This window comes from Thunnus thynnus, chromosome 19, assembly GCF_963924715.1.
Source record: "Thunnus thynnus chromosome 19, fThuThy2.1, whole genome shotgun sequence".
NCBI classification, from domain to species: domain Eukaryota; kingdom Metazoa; phylum Chordata; class Actinopteri; order Scombriformes; family Scombridae; genus Thunnus; species Thunnus thynnus.
Window position 1 is genome coordinate 15,182,404 of NC_089535.1, and position 18,183 is coordinate 15,200,586.

The window sequence follows — 18,183 nt, forward strand, 5'->3', positions numbered from 1 at the left end:
GGATGATAGCAGATCATTTATTTTACTTGGATCATTGCTGTCTTAGGGAAAGTGGTGTGTCTGATGGCAAATTGGAAGATGTCCTGGATGTTTTTTCTTTTTAAATTGAGAAAGCAAGTAAGACTCGACATCATAATGATAGTAGATTGCGTCTCAGACCATCAACCATGATGATTTCAGACCACTTCAGCTGTTCTTAGACTCATTTTAAAATGCTGTGATGTAACATCTGCTACATTGAATGAGCCAGGGGCTCACAATAGACATCTACAATGAGTAATTCAAAATTTTATGGTGACGGCAATATACCTAACCTGCTTGCAGGATATTTATTCCCTGTTTACATTTCATTCCTCCATTCTCTTCCTGTATTATCTCAATGACAATGAACTGAGCAGGTGCCGTATGAAGATTTGCGTGCATAAAGTGATGGGTGATGAAAAGGCGTTTGATTTGTTTGGTACAGTTTGCAGAGCTGTTGGTTCAGCATATAGTGTGTATCTGCCTGCTGCTGCATACAACACTTCTATGTTTATGCACCTTCCCATCCCTCCATTTCCCATCCCTTGCCCCTTGTTATGCTGCACATGGGTGACATAGTACTGAACTAGTGCGGGCTTCTCTGTGCTCCAGCTGCATCGGCTTGTAAGCCCACAGGGAACCGTGTGTGTGTGCTTGTATGTTTTTATGTATGTGTGTGTGTGTGTGTTTGAACTGCCAGTGCACCAAGGCTGCCAGAAAATATGGGTAGAGCACAGGGATTGCAGGGCTCTGCACTTACCTAAACCATTCACAGGCTCAGCATCACACAGTTGATTCAGCACCTTGCTAATAGCGCACACATTAACTGCAGCACAGATCAGAGGAGGAGTGCAGTAATGAGAGAGAGCCCAGCATGTGTGCGTGTGTTTGTGTGGATGTATGTGAGTGAACGTCTGTGTTGAGCAAATGTGTGCATGGTGCGTCTAGTGTGTGTTTGTGAGAGAAAGAGAAATAGAGGCACAGAGAGAGAGGGAGAGAGGGAAGGAGAGTGAGCGAGAGAGAGAGAGAGAGGGAGAGAGACAGAGAGAGAGAGAGAGGGAGAGAGAGAGAGCGGACGTGTGTTAGTGAGAGCTGGGAGGAAGGATGGCTGCTCATGTTTGAACTGCCTCAAATGCTCAAAGGGAGAGTCACGGCAAAAATTCAGCAGAAGCAGAGAAACAGACGTGTCACTGGGGGACGCATCTTGTTCATCATTTGTTGGGAAGCAGAAAAGATTTGGCAATGCCTGCTGAAGTGAAAGAGGTAAGTGGTGTGGTGGAATGGCTCTATTTGCTCTGTACCCTCCCTCTTTTTTTTGCCTATCAGTTTTTTTTTTTCTTCCTGCAGAGAACTGTAGCTCTCCTCAGCTTTGCATTCTGCCTCTGTCATGATGAATGAAGGAGGCATCAATTGCTTCACCTCCTCGCCTCTTGCTGCTGTTCGGTGCAGTCTCCTTGTGTGCATGGGGACATGATGCTATCATCTTCATCAAGTGTCTGTGTGTGTGTGTGTGTGTGTGTGTGTGCGTGTGTGTGTATGGGTGCACGTGCACGGGTGTGCATGTGTGCAAATGCATAGGCAAGCTTATAAGGGGGATAATCTTTGATTGCATTATGAGGAGAGGTTGTCCCTTCGGGGAAAAAATGCTGCACACACTCTGGTAAGTGTATTGCCATGATGTATCTGAGAGACATTGAATCTGACCATGCAGCATTTAACTATTTGAGGAGCAGAGCAAAAACAGGAGGGAAAGAGGCTCCAAATAGAAACTTTGGGAATGAATATCCTTCCTTTCTTTTTTTCCAGGCAGTCATTTTCAATCAGCATTTCCTCTAAATAGGCCAGCCTGGTTGAATTATGGCTAAACAAGATGTATTACATAATGGGGAATTGTCTTTCTGCACAAAACAAGTTTTGAATGAGAAAAGTCTTTAGTCATTTTAGTGCCATTTTGATTCAGGATGTACAGTGACGTCTGTAAATTTACAGTGACCGATATGAGCATCACTGATTCAACAGATAGTGGAGGGCAGATGAGTTGTGACAAAGTTGTGACTAATGTCTTCTGACATCAGTGGGCTGATGTCATGTTTTATTATCCCGTAGAAGCATTACTGTTTCAACCCCACAGTTTGATAAAGACGAAAGCTGTTAAATCTAATTTATACTCAAGTTTGATCACTAGAAAATGACTTTGCTCTGCAGATCTGCTGATTTAATTGCCACTGAGAGAGCCCATTTTTGACATCATCTTTTCTTTCATGTGGTCTCTTCCAAATGGATTTGTGACCAGTTTGAATCATTGTGCCTGTTGTGCCCTTGAGCTGGTCACCAAAAACTGAACTCACTCAGCATTAGATCAGATTCTGTGTCTCCCAAAATAATACAGTGGCTGCAGTTGGCCTCAATACTAAGAGTTGACAGGAACAAGATGCTAATCATGTCATCCTGTCTCCTGCCTCGTTGCACCTAACATATATATGTTATACCTCGATTTTAGTTTTTAAAGCTAAGTCAGATTCAGAATCATCATCTTAACCTATTTGGCTCTGCAAGCACACTAAGTTAGTGATGGTGCAGCGAGTTATTTAAATGAGCTTTGACTCACAGTGGCCTGGCCTTCCCTAGAGCTCGAATGAGATGGGGGACAGGCACACAGGCCCCTGTCCAGCCTATTATCGTCCTCCAAATCCTTAATCAAGCTGTCTGTAGAGGACAGTAGTATCCCTTCTGTTTTTTTGGCCAGGCATTCATTCAGTGCTCCCTAACAATATCCAATCAACCTCCCTCAGAGGTGCTCAAGCCAGGATCATCTCATTGCTGCCAATTTCTCCTGCAGTGTGACCCTTTTCTTCTCTTCTTCCCTCTGACACATTTTGTATGTGGATACGAGGGGCTCTTGTGTTTGGTGAGGGAATCATGCTCTCTCCCCACATTCAGTCAGCTGTTCACTGCAGCCTGATTTAATGCAGTGGAGTTGAGTTCTCAGTACTTGTTCGGTTGAATGCCGCAGCCTCAGTAAGAAGAGAGTTTTTTTATTTTATTTTACACTTTTATCTCAGCTCACCATTCAGTTTATTGTGTCTGTGTTATTTAGTGACACATTTCAGGCGAGATTATGTGTTTGTGTCATATCTCTCATAATGAGAATTGATTAAGAATATGGATATGGTATTCAAATTGTAAAGTGTGTCATAAATGATGCAATGGAATTGATTTTTTCCCATAATATAACCTTTTAATTATCATCTGTAATGTTTTGATGGATTGTTTGAGTCATTGTTTGTCCTAGATTTCAGAGATATTCAACTGATTCAATCAGAAAGACGTCAAGACAGAAAAGGATGTAAAAGATAATCAGATATGGATTGAGATCATTAGAGTAGCGAGGCAATCTTCTGTAGACACACCAGAATAAATGTGAAGTTAGCAGGAGTTTTCTAGTAAGAAAATCAGCATAAAATCTGTTTACAGTCAAATAGTGCCTCCAGTTCTTTCTCAGACCAAGATGCTGAATAATTAATCCACTCTGGTTAATGAAACCCATTTTGTTGAAAAGAAAATGTGAGTTCTGCTTGAAATAAACAAATGGAAAATTACAGAAATGTCCACATGTTGTACCAGAGCAGCAGCTGGGTTATTGATTCAGTGGTCAGTTGTGGTAAATCAAGTCTAACACCAAATAACATATGTATAAATGACACTCACTGACATTTCTCACAGCCAGTCCCACTCACAATGTTGCTGAATTTCATCAAGGGACACTTTTTTATGCACTTAGATGACACTGTGGGCAACATCTGTCCTCATCTGTTTAGAGAAGTTAAGGCAAAAATCTTTTAAATGGTTCATTTTAGCAAATACCATTTGAAAGGTCTGCACTTGGGTACTGAATTGTTTTGCAGATAACCAATACTATCAGGTGTCATTTTGGCCAATACAGATATTTTTAATTTTTCATTTCAATGCTACCATTTTTGCCAGTGGCGGGGACCTATTAGACTTGAACTGTGATGTCTAAAAAACACTGCTTTACCCTGTTTTGATTTATTACCAAAACTACGCTGTTTGTAGTGTTTGGTAATAAATCAAAAAGGCAGGGGCAAGTTTTAGCTATGTAGAAATAATTTAGCATTTGTTTTGGTATTAGGCTGTTGTTTCTTCTTCCTCTTCTTCTTTTTTTTTTTTTTTTTTTTACAGCAGTCTGATCAGTGAAAGCCACCAAGTAAAATATGTGTCAGTTTTTGTACATATAAGAAGAGGGAGAAATCTGCTCCCTGAAATCAATTTAACAAGTGCACACAAAGTTGGACAATAACTTCCTGTCCATTTAAAATGGGCTAGTAGCTAATTCTTGACCCTAAAGGTTAAGAATTACCTGGGTTAATTTAATTAAAGCACACTCCAGTACACGTGTAGTTAACAAATAAAGCATATATCCAGTGATTCTGATATATCAGACATAATTTCTACTTGTTGTGGTACCAGTAAACTATTTTTGTTATTACTATTGTGCATCGTCGTCTGCACACAAGGATATCACATTGGAGAAACCCCACAACCACAACCAAATTGAATAAGTGTTAAATGGCATCCTTTTTTTATGTCTTTCTGCATTTTTTTGGCTGTTTAGACATGATCATTGGTAGAAATGCTTCGCAGCAGCTTAGGCCATTGTTTTCCTTTGGCCATGTATGTTATAGCTCATAAAAAAGCTTAAACAGAGAAAATATCTTTGATTTTCTAGACATATATTTGTCAAATAAAAAAATGCATGTGTATAGTAACTTTTTCAGCATGTAATAACAGTTAATGTTCCAAATTTATACAAATAAAATGACAATGGAGTGGTATAGCTTCTCATGTGCAAACAACCTTAATGCCATGTTGTTCTATCATGGTGCTGTCTACATCTTCATCAGTTCTTTATATTTGTGTACACAAAGAGGGAAAATATTCTGGACTGATGCTGATCAGTGCTTTCCTTATTTCTATGTATGGCTTAGGAGCAGAGTTCAGAGGGACCTCCTCCACTATCTTTGTCCCAGGAGGCTAAAGAGGCGACTCTGGATAACCCATCCACTAATGACGAACTGGACACACCCACTTCCATTGCCTCCATGATGACCTCGACCAATGACAGCTCTACTGAGACAGACACCCCGCTGCAGACAGACACTGAGGTTCGTGACTTTATATTTGGTCACATTTGGTCACTGCCCACTGACTTCCTACAGTTTGTTATAATGTTGTTTATGATCGATCAGCAAATTCAGACACAAACTTCAAAAAAGTCTAAAGGCCACTTAAGGAAAATTTTGTGCCCATTTTGTCAAAACAAAAATTCTTTAAAAATAATAGTATTTTTAAACTTAACTTAAAATAAGCAGGAGTATCTCATTTTTAAAAAATCTGATTTGAGGTAAAAGAATAAGTAAAAAGCTTTTTCAGTTTTAAAGATCAATTCAGGTTATTTTGCTGACTGTATATATCTATTTGGTTATATTGAATTATAGCCTATAAGTAGCACTTCTGACTCCACAGATTCTCAGGAAAGTCCTTCTGTAACTTACCAACATGTTTTAGTCATTCTTATGGTTCAAACAGGACACTAAAATGTGATCCATTATCATAAAGAAGTAATATAAAAATATATATCATAAAGGAAAAATTTTCTGATTTTACAATATAAATAGCAAAATTCATGACCAAGACACACACACAAAACATTGTATTTTCATCTATGAGTCTCATCTCCTGAAAATTCAATATGAAACCATTTAAAGATTAAAAAATTAAAAAATTAAAAATTAAAACCATTAAAGATACTTTAAAATTCTCTTCAACAAACTACGCACTGAGTTCCAGTTACACTGATGGGCGAAGGAAGCCAAATTGCCTTCTAGGGCAATGATACCATGAAATTCAATGCAATTAGTTAATTTACATGTTTTTGTGCTTAAAACAAGTTTTGCCTACACCCTGCTATGAAAGAGTTAAAATCAAAATCAATGTACTAAACCAGACAATTAGATTTCCTGCAATTTACTCTGCTTCTAAACAATGGCTGGACCTCAAGTTATTTCATCAAAGTCCAATCTAAACTCATTTTCAACTGGGGGAATTCATTATTCTTTGGCAGGAAAGAAGAATTTATTATTTACTAGTGGCGCACAAAGCCAGGGAAGAGATGAAATGATGATGATTGTACATTGCTATGAGAAATGAGCTGGGATGGGCTGTACAGTTTAAATGAAAGATAAACACGTGCTGTAGGTAGGACCAAATGGCTCCTGCTGAGTGTAAACACAAGGATTTGGTGGCATTAAATGGGAGAGAGGGGGGAAACCCTGAGGCCTTTCAGACAAATGGGATTTTAAAGACTTCTGATGAGAGATTTGCAGCGATAACAGTTGTGGTGCATCAATTCTTGTAGGAGTTCAAGGCTGTGGAACAGGAGGGCGAGCAGGCCCCACATGACACCCAAGAATCCTCAGAGACGCAGCCAGAGAACTTCCAGACATTGGATGTGCCTGATTTTACATCGACTCCAGTGGTTCAAGATAATACTCCCACTAAGCAACCTATTCCTGAAGCAAACACTCAACTCTCTGAGTCTGTTACACCGACCACAACAACCAGCAGCACCACCACAGCACCACCCCCACAACATCATGTGGTACTGCCGCCTGGTGAGACTCAGCCAGTGAACCCAGACAGCCAGAGTAGAGTGTACACCCTACCTGACAGCTACAGAGGCATCGGGGGTGATTTGTGTGCAGGGTATGGAAGCCTGTCCCGCGCTTCCCTTCACAGCTATTGGCCAACCAAAAACTTCCAGCCCGGGGCTCACTACACCTTACCCTTCCTCAGGGACAGCTATGCTCCCTCAGGCCTCCGCAGCCAGACAGACGAGGATGGCCTCGGTGAACGGGGCGAAAACCCTCTGGACATGAAGACTGACCACCCAGCCGCCAGCTACCCAACACTGGGTGGAATCCATCAGTTCAGGCCAATTACCACCATGGAGCTCCTCAGGGAGCCGTCGAGAACCAGGTAAGGGTGGTACATTAGATAAAACTTTATAATAACTTATATCCCACAGGGGAGACTGTATAAATGGATTTCAAGGACTCTTGTGGTTTCCATGGTACCAAGAACATGTAGAGTAAAATACAAATCAGTTCGCACAGGTACTCATACACTTTGACGGTAACAAGGGAAAGTGAAACAGTAGTATTTGTGTGTTGCTTTGACACTCAGTCAATTAACAAGGTTTAAAGGGGACATATCATGCTTTTTGTGATTTTCTTTCAATTATATACTGTTATAATGTGGGATGGCTATGTTAAACATAGTCAAAGTTCCAAAACATGAGTCAAGTCAAGTCAAGTCAAATTTATTTATATAGGACTTTTCATACAGCAGGCGTAAACTCAATGTGCTTAAAAAAAATCAAAAAACAATAAAAAAAACAATCCTTATCATTGTTAAAAGAAATAACAATAATAATAGTAGTTTCTAAAAAGAAGGTTTCACCCATTAACCTAACTAAAGCCTTGTGAAAAAAGATATGTTTTAGTCTGCTTTTAAAGGAGAACATTTAAAGGTGAACATATGTAAAACTCAAAAGCCCAGGCTTCAGCCTGCTCTGAATGCCCCATTTGCAAACTTACCTCTATGTCCCCATTGCACTGACATCAGATCATTTGTCACGCCCACAAACAAACATCCGTTCCACAGTCTTTGTTGCTAAGGTTTTTGCTGAGGTTATTCTATGGGCTGGTCGTGTTGTCCACTTGCATATTGGATCAGATTTTGGCTTGAACATGTATGGGTGTAATTGAGAAGTTGACATTTTGAGTAAAGAATGAGAAAAAGAAATTAAATCCTACTACTACGTCTGTGCTACTGTACAGTACTGTACTGTGCTACGCAGCCTTCCAAAGTGCTGGAAATCTGCCAAGGGGCAGCTTCTGGCAGATAACCAATCACAATAGAGAGGGCTCATCAGGAGGGGGCCTTAAAGAGACAGGAGCTAAAATGGCCTGTTTCAGACAGAGGCTGAACTGAGGGGCTGCATAAAGGGCCAATAAAAGATAATTTTCTCTATGTGGAAAGGATGATTGCCCTAACCCTGTCTTCTGTAACAGGTTTTGGAGGGAGTCTATTGATAAGGTCAGTCTTTGATCCCGTTAAATGTTTTTGTGATGAGAAAACAGACTGGGAGGGTAAAGGATTGTCATCTCTGAAATATCAATAAGGTCCCTGATAATGAATTCACCTTTCACAAAGGCTACCAGACAGACAAGCCAATTTACCTCTATGGTGGACCTGGTTTACAACATAGAGTTTGACTTGATTGTATAAATTTCATTCCACCAGTTACATTTTACGTCACATAACTCATTGTCCTGTATGTATACTGTAGTGTATGTGTGAAGTGCTGTATACTGCCACAGTAACAAACATATCTAAACAAAATACAAATCAACAATTAAGCTGATTTTATCTCAGAGGACTTGCTGTGTAATTATACAAATTAATTGTAGCTGCACAGACACCCAGTAGTCACCTCTATCCTGTTCCTGTGAGTCTGCGTGGACAGCAGAGAGACAGATGGACAGCAGTTAAGTAGCAGCTGGTATCAATCAGGAATGGCAGCCTGCTGCAATGTCGATAAATAAGGAGGTTTCACCTGTTATTGCCTGCCAGGAGCTTTTCCTTAGCCTATATAAAGTGACAGAGCTGTTTACAAAAGATACAAGGAACTCACTTATACTGCTAAACTCAGTGAAACTTGGTGCATCGAGTCAAAAATGTCATTCAACCCGTTTCATTAAACCTGTTGAATATGAACACTTAATGTTAAAACTGAACATTGAAGGAGGTATATTTTTAATCCTAATCTCAATGCATTTGTGACTTTTTCTGTCTCTTCAGAGGTGGCTACGATGACGCCTTCATGGCCCAGCTGGAGGGGAACCTGAACCCTTTCTTCCAGGCCATGTGCCGAGCGCAGACCCTGCAGTTACCCCACAAACGCAGCAGCATGGTCAGCCTGGACAGCATCCGTAGAGACCCGCGCTGGAGAGACCCTAACCTGCATGAGGTGATCTCGATGCTCAGCCACCCAATGGACCCAGTCAAGTCCAATGCAGCTGCTTATTTGCAGCACCTGTGTTACGAGAACGACCGCATCAAGCAGGAGGTGCGCCAGCTGAATGGAGTGCCAATTTTGGTGGAATTACTGGACCATCCTAAAGCTGAGGTCCACCGCAAGGCCTGTGGTGCTTTGCGCAACATATCCTACGGCAAAGACCACAATAACAAAATGGCCATCAAGAACTGTGATGGCATCCAAGCTTTAGTCAGACTGCTGAGGAAGTCCAGCAGCATGGAGGTCAAAGAGTTAGTCACAGGTACAACTGAATCTTTGAGTCTCACTGGAGCCATAACCAGCAATGCCTCAACTTACTTCTACAACTTTTTTGAATTCTTTCCCCCTGCAGGGACTCTGTGGAACCTCTCCTCACATGAGCCGCTAAAGATGACGGTCATCAACCATGGGCTTCAAACATTGAATGATGAAATCATCATCCCACACTCAGGCTGGAGGAGAGACTCAGCTGACCCGTCCAAACTGCAGAGTGCCGAGTGGACCACGGTCTTCAAGAACACCTCTGGATGTCTGAGGTAACCTTGGCTGCTGTCAAGGAATGAATGACAGCAGCCACTAAAAGCTTACCTGTGATGGATTGAGTTTTCTAAGCTTTGCTAATAGCGTTGTTTCAATAGGAATGTCAGCTCAGATGGGGCGGAAGCTCGACAGAGATTGAGAGACTGTGAGGGGCTGGTGGACGCACTGCTTCATGCCCTTCAGTCAGCCGTTGTCAGCAAGGACACTGACAATAAGGTTGGTGAAGTCATCACACTGATTTACATTTTGAGTCTTAAGAAAAAAATAAATTAAAGATGTATTTTTAGAACATCTTATCACTTTACGGCATATTACCTTATTACCTTATAGCATAAGGTTATGTTTGTAGAAAAAAAGAGACAATCCAGGTGAAAACTTGCGCATTGTTCATGTTCCTGGATTGAAGTGTTTAATGAGACTATAGATAATGAATGACAATATAGTAAAACATAGTTGTAATAATTTTAAATATGTCTTCATAGGAGAAGTCTTTATAACTATATTATGGTGTGTTAATATAAACCATCCATTAAATGTCTCTATATTGCCTATAAATATGGAGACTTAAAGTAAAGGGTTACTCAAATATTTAATTCAAATCTAGTCATCAAAGTAATCAAAGTATGGAGAAGGTTCTCCAAAGTCTGCAATATTTCCTCAGAATTACAATTTTGATGAATCATCTACACATTTTATTCTAAAAATAAATAAATACTACGAATAAATAAATACTCCTGCTTCCTCTGTACAGCATCTTTGATTGAAATCTTCTGTCATTGTCCTCTATTTAGTCAGTGGAGAACTGCGTCTGCATCCTGCGAAACCTGTCCTACCATGTTCACAAAGAAATACCAGGAGTGGAGCGATTTCAGGAGCCCCATGCCAATCATCTGATGAGATCAGTGGGGCAACAGAAGAAAAGGAATGAGCCTGACAGTTTTGGAGGGAAAAGACCCAAAGGTTTGTAGACATCATAAGTAATGAAGTGAAATAATTATCATTCCCTCTCTCAGGTTCATTTATTTGCTCTTGCGTAGCAGGGACATTCAGAAGATACATGTAATAATTAACACACTTGAATATGCTCTAGGTGCATGTCCAAAAGGGAGCTTAAAATAGCACAGGTTCTGCAGCTCAGACTACTAAAAGAGATGCACTGATGCACTGATTGTACAAGAGCAAGACTGATTTCTGAAGCTTTTACAGTTTATGAATGCAGACCACCTCTTGTAACACTCTGAATGTTTCCAGCTTTTAATGAGATTTATTTTCTTAATTTAGAGATGATTACCTAATTTTAGAGATCATTAGCCACTATCTATAAACTTGTAAAACCCTTACAGAATAACATTTAATGTTTTTTCTGTTTGAATTTTTCTTTATTTATTGTCCTGGCTTTGGGTCTTGGTTTCACATTTCTTGCCCCCTTTTTCTGCCAATTAGAGCCTGAATATTTTATAAACGCCCTACACGTGGGGTGGCTGATGATGGATTTTGGTCTGCAGGAGAACCAGTTCCAAAATTGAAAAAGCTTGCGTATACATACTGGTACAACAGTTATGTATTTTTAACACCATGCAACTGATGTAACAACCAGGAAGGTTTTTCCAGCTGTGAAAACCCCTTGCTACTGATGCATAACCCAAATAAATAACCATTTGAATTACAGATGATATACTGTAATTAATAGGCTGCAGCAGTGCTGGAGGGAACAACTTAATGAAGAAATAATAGGGTTAGGGTTAATTGAAAGTTTCGCAGCTTTTCAACAATGCTAACCTTTCAACCAATTACAAAAACTCAAGAACACAACCAATCTACGAAAAATGCCTTTCTGAGCCAAGCACGAACCCTTAAATGAGGAAGCGTGTCTTAGATCTGGTGATGTAACATAAAAACAGGTGCTCCCGATGCACTGGTGGGCAATCATTGTCCACAAAAAAGGGGAATGAATCCCCACAAAAGTCAAGGCAAACCGCTTCATCAAGGTACAAAAGTCAAAAAGCCTTCATTGTAGTGGCTGCATGATAACAACCACACACAGGTCTTCCTCAGGGTCAAGCAATCACATACTCAGACTAGTGAATTAAGTGTTCACAGACACAGTCTTACTTGTTACACCTGTATGTACCTCCTACCAAAAAAACCAAACAAACAAAAATATAATTGAAAAATGAAAAGAAAAAAGATATAAAAGAAAAAAATGGATAAAATGAGGAAATAACAGAAGAAAATTGGGTGGGAAAATCAATAATTTCATAAAAAAGTGAAAAATACTTTTGTTTTGTCACATTTATTACTAGTATACTTACTTGGGCACTCGCATAATGTAGACAATGTGAAAAACTCTAAAGAGAAATCTTTTGGATTTGTAAATTGAATTCCCCTGCATATTCTAGCCTCAATGATGATGGATCTTTTTAAAATGAAATTAATTACGTATTGATTTTCTTTGCTTTTAATTTTAATTAATTTCTTCTTTTTTATTTTTTATTTTCTATTCTTTTATTGTATAAATATTTTTCTTTTTTTCTTTTATAGTGTTTGTTTACTGAGTATAATGGGGGAGTCGGATGTGGCTGTGAAAATTATCATGTGTGATTGAATCCTGTAATTAATTCCCACACTTAGAGTGTGTGATTGTTTGAGCCTGAGGAAGACTGGTATGTGGTTAGTACAAGTTGGTAAAGACTTTTCAACTTTTGTACCATAACAAAACAGTATGTCTTGACTTTGGTGGGAATTACTTTCCTCTTTTTTGTGGACATCAACATGAGTACTGTCTCACCACATGGAGGAGCTCTGTGTTATCTGCTGCTGTGTCCTTTTCCAGCATAATCAAATCTCTGACATTGTTCTTCCTTCTTTTCCCTTCAAACTTTATTCATTAGAGGAGTGGTTCAATCAAGGTCAGTCTGCTTGTCACTCTAGAATATTTTCATGACAGTAATATGATGCTTCGATACCGCGTTTTGTCTTTTTTTGTCTTATTTGTACTGATGTAATGAAAAATGGTGTTTGTGTGCATGTGTGTATCCGTGATGTACAGGTTGGAAAAATGGATTAATGGACAGAAAATATGGAACATTGGATTTACCAAAACGTACAGAACAAATGAAAGGTATATATTTGAAAAACTTAACATAAAACACTGCATTTTAGATTGAACAGAAATACTGATTGCTGTACTGTACGACTATACATCAGGTTCATTACTAATAGATTACAGGCAGATAAATTATGAACAGCTTCCATCATATATCATCATCATTATCATCATAATGAAGCATCCGTACCTGCTGTCTGTGTTATAGGTCTAGGTTATTTGCTTTGTATGCATGACGTTGGCATGGCCTGGCAGAGAGCCCATTTAAATGCAAAGCCACACATCAGCACCTGCACCACTTGAGGAGAGTTTTATTACTGAAACAAAATGACCCACCAACTGAAAGAGTGATAACATTTTTATCTGCCCACATCTAGAGGAGGAACATTTCCTCTGGCAATATAAGACAGGCACTGGAATTAGCTACGATCCAAAGATACGGCATGACCCATGGACACTGATATATCTTTATCATATACTACTGGAGCTCCTTAACTATCTTTACATTTTCTACAGTGTAATGGCTGTTTTTACCCCTGAAATCATATTGCATGTAGAAACTGTGGCAAATATCCCACCATTGTACTGTAAGGCATAATACTGTACAGTATATGTGGATCTGGCTGCCGTCGGAAAAGAGATCAGAGCTAAGCTCATGCCTCCCACGCTCCAGCCAGTGAATGCAAATCAGAATGACAAGCATGTTACGGTCTCGGGTAAGCTTTATACTACTTGGCAGCTGTCCAGCAGCCTCCACTGGCTCAATACAAAAATCCTCTGCAGGAGTCTGCAGGATCCGTAATTTTCTTCAGTCTCGTTTAATTAAATTAATCTATATGTTCATTTACTGACCTACCTACCTACTAACCTAACAAACTAGAGGAAATGCTGTGTAGCTGTCTGGCAAATCTAATGTACACTGATAAAAACACCTTCATTTAAACACAACATTTAAATATTTAGCCACTGATGGTCATGCTGGTACTTTTCCACTGCTTGAATGCCATCCCTGACATTCTCTGCCTCTCTGTTAAAGGGTTGGAGCTGCTCTACCAGCCAGAGGTGGTGAGGCTTTACCTGTCTCTTCTCACCTGCAGTCACAACCACAACACCCTGGAGGCAGCAGCAGGAGCGCTGCAGAACCTTGCTGCGGGACACTGGGCTGTGAGTGAATTGAATAGTTACTTCTTATACGCCTATAGGGGTTGCGATGGTTGTGAGTGTCCTCATTCATTGTCTATGGAGCGGATTCAGGATTTGTCTCTAAATAACATCATGAATAGGATGTCTCTGCTGTTCAGCTCAAGTGGAGACTTAAAATAGAGCTGTATCATAAAAGAATAACATATGTGAATTTAATTTGGGGATGGATTTTGTTTTTGAGGCGCGTAAGGAGGGAGATGATAATCTTAATCCTGTATCATAAGAAACCACCTTTACTACTATGTCCCGCAAGTGGATCATTAGGCCCTCAAATAATATGTTTAGATATACTGTGCCATGAATGCCACTATGGTTTAATTCTGAGGCTAGGCTAAGAAAAAAGGAGTTTTAAAATTTGATATCAAGTTGGATCACACACAAGACAGGTGTTGAGAGAGTAGAACTTAGTTCTTATTTATAGAATAGATGGCAATTCATTTTTGTGGTGCACTAGTGGTGACAAATGATTTGGGTGGTTAAGATATAAAAGGGGGCCCTCAAAGCTAAATCTAGCAGATGCTTTCAAAAATGCCAAGGCTGACATCACTCAGCTGTTATGTTTTATGTCTGTGCTTGTAGTGGTCCAGCTTCATCCGGGCTACAGTGAGAAAAGAGAAAGGGCTGCCAATCCTGGTAGAGCTGCTGCGCTCAGATGTGGACAAAGTGGTCCGAGCTGTGGCTATTGCTCTCCGCAACCTGGCCATGGACAGAAGGAATAAAGACTTAATAGGTAACAGCTTGTAACTCATATCTACACCTGCACACTCAACCCTAACTTTGCTATGTTGTTATTCTGTCGTTATAGGGAGCTACGCTTTGAGGGACCTCGTTGGTAATCTGCCATGTGGGCAGCAGCACCCAGCAAAGAATCTGGAGGGAGATACAGTGGTGTCAATTCTGAACACGATTCATGAGATCGTCACAGACAGCCCAGAGAACGCCCGAGCCATCATACAAGGTCATGCTGTTCAGAAACTGGTGGCAATCAACAAGTCAAGGTAATGTCTAAATTATAAACTTTATATAATAATATATTAGAAGCATCACATCCCAGGACAATCAGAAAGGGATTTTAATCATTGGGACAGGACTGTCTCAAAGCTGTCCTCTGCTGTTTAACACACGGTCTGATGATATGTTGTCAGCCAATCAGCACGTGAGACCAAAGCCGCTTCCCATGTGCTTCAAACAATATGGGCCTACAAGGACCTGAGAAACACTCTAATCAAGGCAGGCTGGAACAAGAGCCACTTTAAGGTATTTCTTATGATTTCCTGACATTTTACAACTCCAAGAACATAGAGAGAATCAGCATGTGTAATGAACTTCATAGAAGTTTCAACAGTGACACATTTTTTTTATTTTGTTACTCCTCCTTTAATATCTGGTAGTAACCTGCGTCCACCTCAGAAGGTAACAAAGTCATCAAACATGGATGAGGGGAAAAAAAACAACCTACATTAACTGTGAAATCTGCTTGGTTGGGAAAATAGAAAAGTGAAGACGGTGACATTTGGGCTCAATTTGAAACCTGGAAATTGTTTGTGCAGTTGGCTGAAGGTCACCGAGCACCCGAACACAAAACACCCTTTCCAGCAAGGTGCTAAAGGGATCACAGATTACTTTAAGCATATTGTGTCCTGTTGCATCCAAAACACACACACACACACACACACACACACATACACACACACACACACACACACACACACAAACTGTCCAAGGCTCAGTGCAAGTCATATTTAAAAGCAAATATATGCGTTTTTGTGATAAGCATTCTGGTTGTCATCCAGTGATGTAATCCCTCTTGTCTTTCAAAGCCAACAACTACTGGAGCGACTAAAAAATCTAAGAGTGGAAAGCAAGGCAGCGATGACATCACCTTGCCTCTCATGGACAAAAACCAAGGTCAGCAAATCATTGCATGCATTCCTTCAGCAAAATGTTATTAAACCGTCATCCAAATGAGAAAAGTGTCCTCTAGCTCAGGGAGCAAAACTGCTTTTAAAACATACTGTGGTTCTTGTCATGTCACAGACAAAGAAATGGGCATTTTCAGTCCCAGACCATATTCTTCTGAAACATCGCCTTAAACCAATGATGTGCTACCAAGGTTATCAGTGCGCAGACTTGGCTTATTAGCCTGAACAGACTCTCCCAGAGGCAGGACCGTTTCACGCATCACCAGTCACATTTTGTTTCAATGTTTTTCCAAAAAGGGCTCCTACTTTCCCACATCAAGAGCGACCTCTAGCTTCCCACTAAAACAGGGATTTTCTTTTAAGGCTTCCTTATAAATTATGAACAGAAATTAAACTCCTTTTGAAATATGAATTTGTGGGGGAAAAGGTAAAAATGACTCATAAATTATTTAATTGCATTTTCCTTTTTCTCTCTCCAGTGCTTCTGTTCAAATCAATAGTCCATTTGGAAATTTGTATTATTTGATTTGTCACTTTTTGTGGCAAAATCTTCTTTTATTTGTTCCTTACTGAAGCTTTTTTTATGAGCTTTTCAGGAAGCATTTCAATTTTAAATGATTATACTTACATTTTCCAAAAGTGCCTTCTGTGGTGAATAGCAGAACTATGATTTACATATGTACTTCTTCTCTTCATGTATTTCCAAAACTCCCCTTTGCTACAGATTTGCCATATTGCCTGCAGCTGACTTTATTATGATTTTCCCTCACAGATGTGTATTCCAGCTTAGAGCCGAGTGATAGAGTTGCAGATGGAAAAGGACCTGTTGTGGAAAGAGACGCTCTCCAGGTAATCTGTACCCAATGCATACATGTTTTCTGAAGATTACTTAAAATTGACTTTGTTAACCATCCCCGGTGTAGAGGATAAGAGAGAATTTTGTAATAAAGGTTTTCTTGCATTTGTAAATGTCAGTGCTTTTCATTTAAATTGAGTAACGCCGGCTGTGTGCATTTTTCTCGACCTAGGCGATAAGCGAAAGAAAACACTTCATCAGAGCTGGCAGGCCTGCAGTGGGCCTCATGGATAACAAACCTCCACCACTGGACTCCTGGGTGTAAACATGACAACATGGCCAGCCAAGTCAATTAAATCCTGTAGAGACACTCTCCATTGGTGTGAAATACGGATTTATGCCATCTGATCATTCTTGTAGAGACAGAGAAAAACAATTCAGTTAAACATACTTTCTTTTGTTTCCAGGATGTGCCAAATATTTACATGTATTTATTATGAAGGTTATTTGGCAGTATAGATTTGATGGATTTTGTCATTGGATGATAGTCTGAAAATCACAATGGATTATGAATGACATCTGAAATAGTTTAAATATGCAAACCGTGGTGAATCATGACTCCAAAGAATATATTACATGTACAATTAGAATTTTACTGTGTATACACAAGAATGAGATAATTTATAATACTTCTAGTTTGTTAAACTATTGAGGCCTAAAGTGACATGTGGATCTGTTGTTGTCCATCCCCATGGGTTCTGGACTAAAGAATATTCTGTTATAAAATTCTTTGAAAAATATTTTTTGGTCAGTGTTTGAGGTAATTAGGATTAGGGCTATTGTTGGCCTGGTCATCAAACACATCCAAATGATTTGGAATTCAATTTAATCTCGACAAACCTGCCATCAGACTCGACTGTGCAGTTATTAGCAAAATCGTCTCTATTCTGTTTGTTTCATGATAGGAAAAACAAGATTGTAAATGTGTAACAAAGGACTGTTAATATTCTAAATGAAGGCATTTATATTGTAATATTTATTGTAATACCCATGTTATTAATTAAAGGTTATAGATGTGTATTAGCTAATACCAGTAAGTGATCCTACATTCAATACAACTCTGCTTTGCAGTGGTCCTTTTTGCATTGCGATGTTAAATGACAAATGAAAATAAATGACGTGCATAATTTCTCATTTTTATTTGTATTCTCTTTTTGTATCAGTGGATAACTGTTACATTAAACAGCAGTCACTGGCCAGCCAATAACCCCACTTTTATGTGTTCTTGAAGGGATTATATTAATAGATTTAAAAATAAAGTTCATTGGCAGTGACTTGTGCATATACTTTGTTCAAATTTCTCTATGTTGTAGTCAAATTGAAAATTTTAAGCATTTGTTTTGTCTTCATGTACACGTGCTCACAGCCAGGGCTA

General features: G+C 39.5%; 1 protein-coding gene across 1 annotated transcript; it reads left to right on the forward strand.

Annotated features, from left to right (window-relative positions):
- Positions 1-1,086: 1,086 nt before the first annotated feature.
- On the forward strand, positions 1,087-17,942 carry arvcfa (ARVCF delta catenin family member a). Its single transcript, XM_067574898.1, has 14 exons — positions 1,087-1,284; positions 5,028-5,204; positions 6,458-7,077; positions 8,965-9,443; positions 9,534-9,717; positions 9,820-9,937; positions 10,513-10,681; positions 13,864-13,991; positions 14,610-14,760; positions 14,836-15,028; positions 15,176-15,287; positions 15,851-15,938; positions 16,725-16,801; positions 16,981-17,942. The coding sequence occupies exons 1-14, from the start codon at positions 1,264-1,266 to the stop codon at positions 17,071-17,073; spliced, it is 2,610 nt and encodes an 869-aa protein (XP_067430999.1). The 5' UTR covers positions 1,087-1,263; the 3' UTR covers positions 17,074-17,942.
- Positions 17,943-18,183: the final 241 nt, after the last annotated feature.

What these genes read in the sequence shown, in the direction of transcription:
- arvcfa (XM_067574898.1), top strand. Translation starts at nt 1,264, where the DNA reads ATGCCTGCTGAAGTGAAAGAG. An exon ending in TTGCTGCGGGACACTGGGCT is followed by an intron (nt 13,992 to 14,609) that starts GTGAGTGAATTG and finishes CTGTGCTTGTAG; the next exon opens with TGGTCCAGCTTCATCCGGGC. An exon ending in GTGGCAATCAACAAGTCAAG is followed by an intron (nt 15,029 to 15,175) that starts GTAATGTCTAAA and finishes ATATGTTGTCAG; the next exon opens with CCAATCAGCACGTGAGACCA.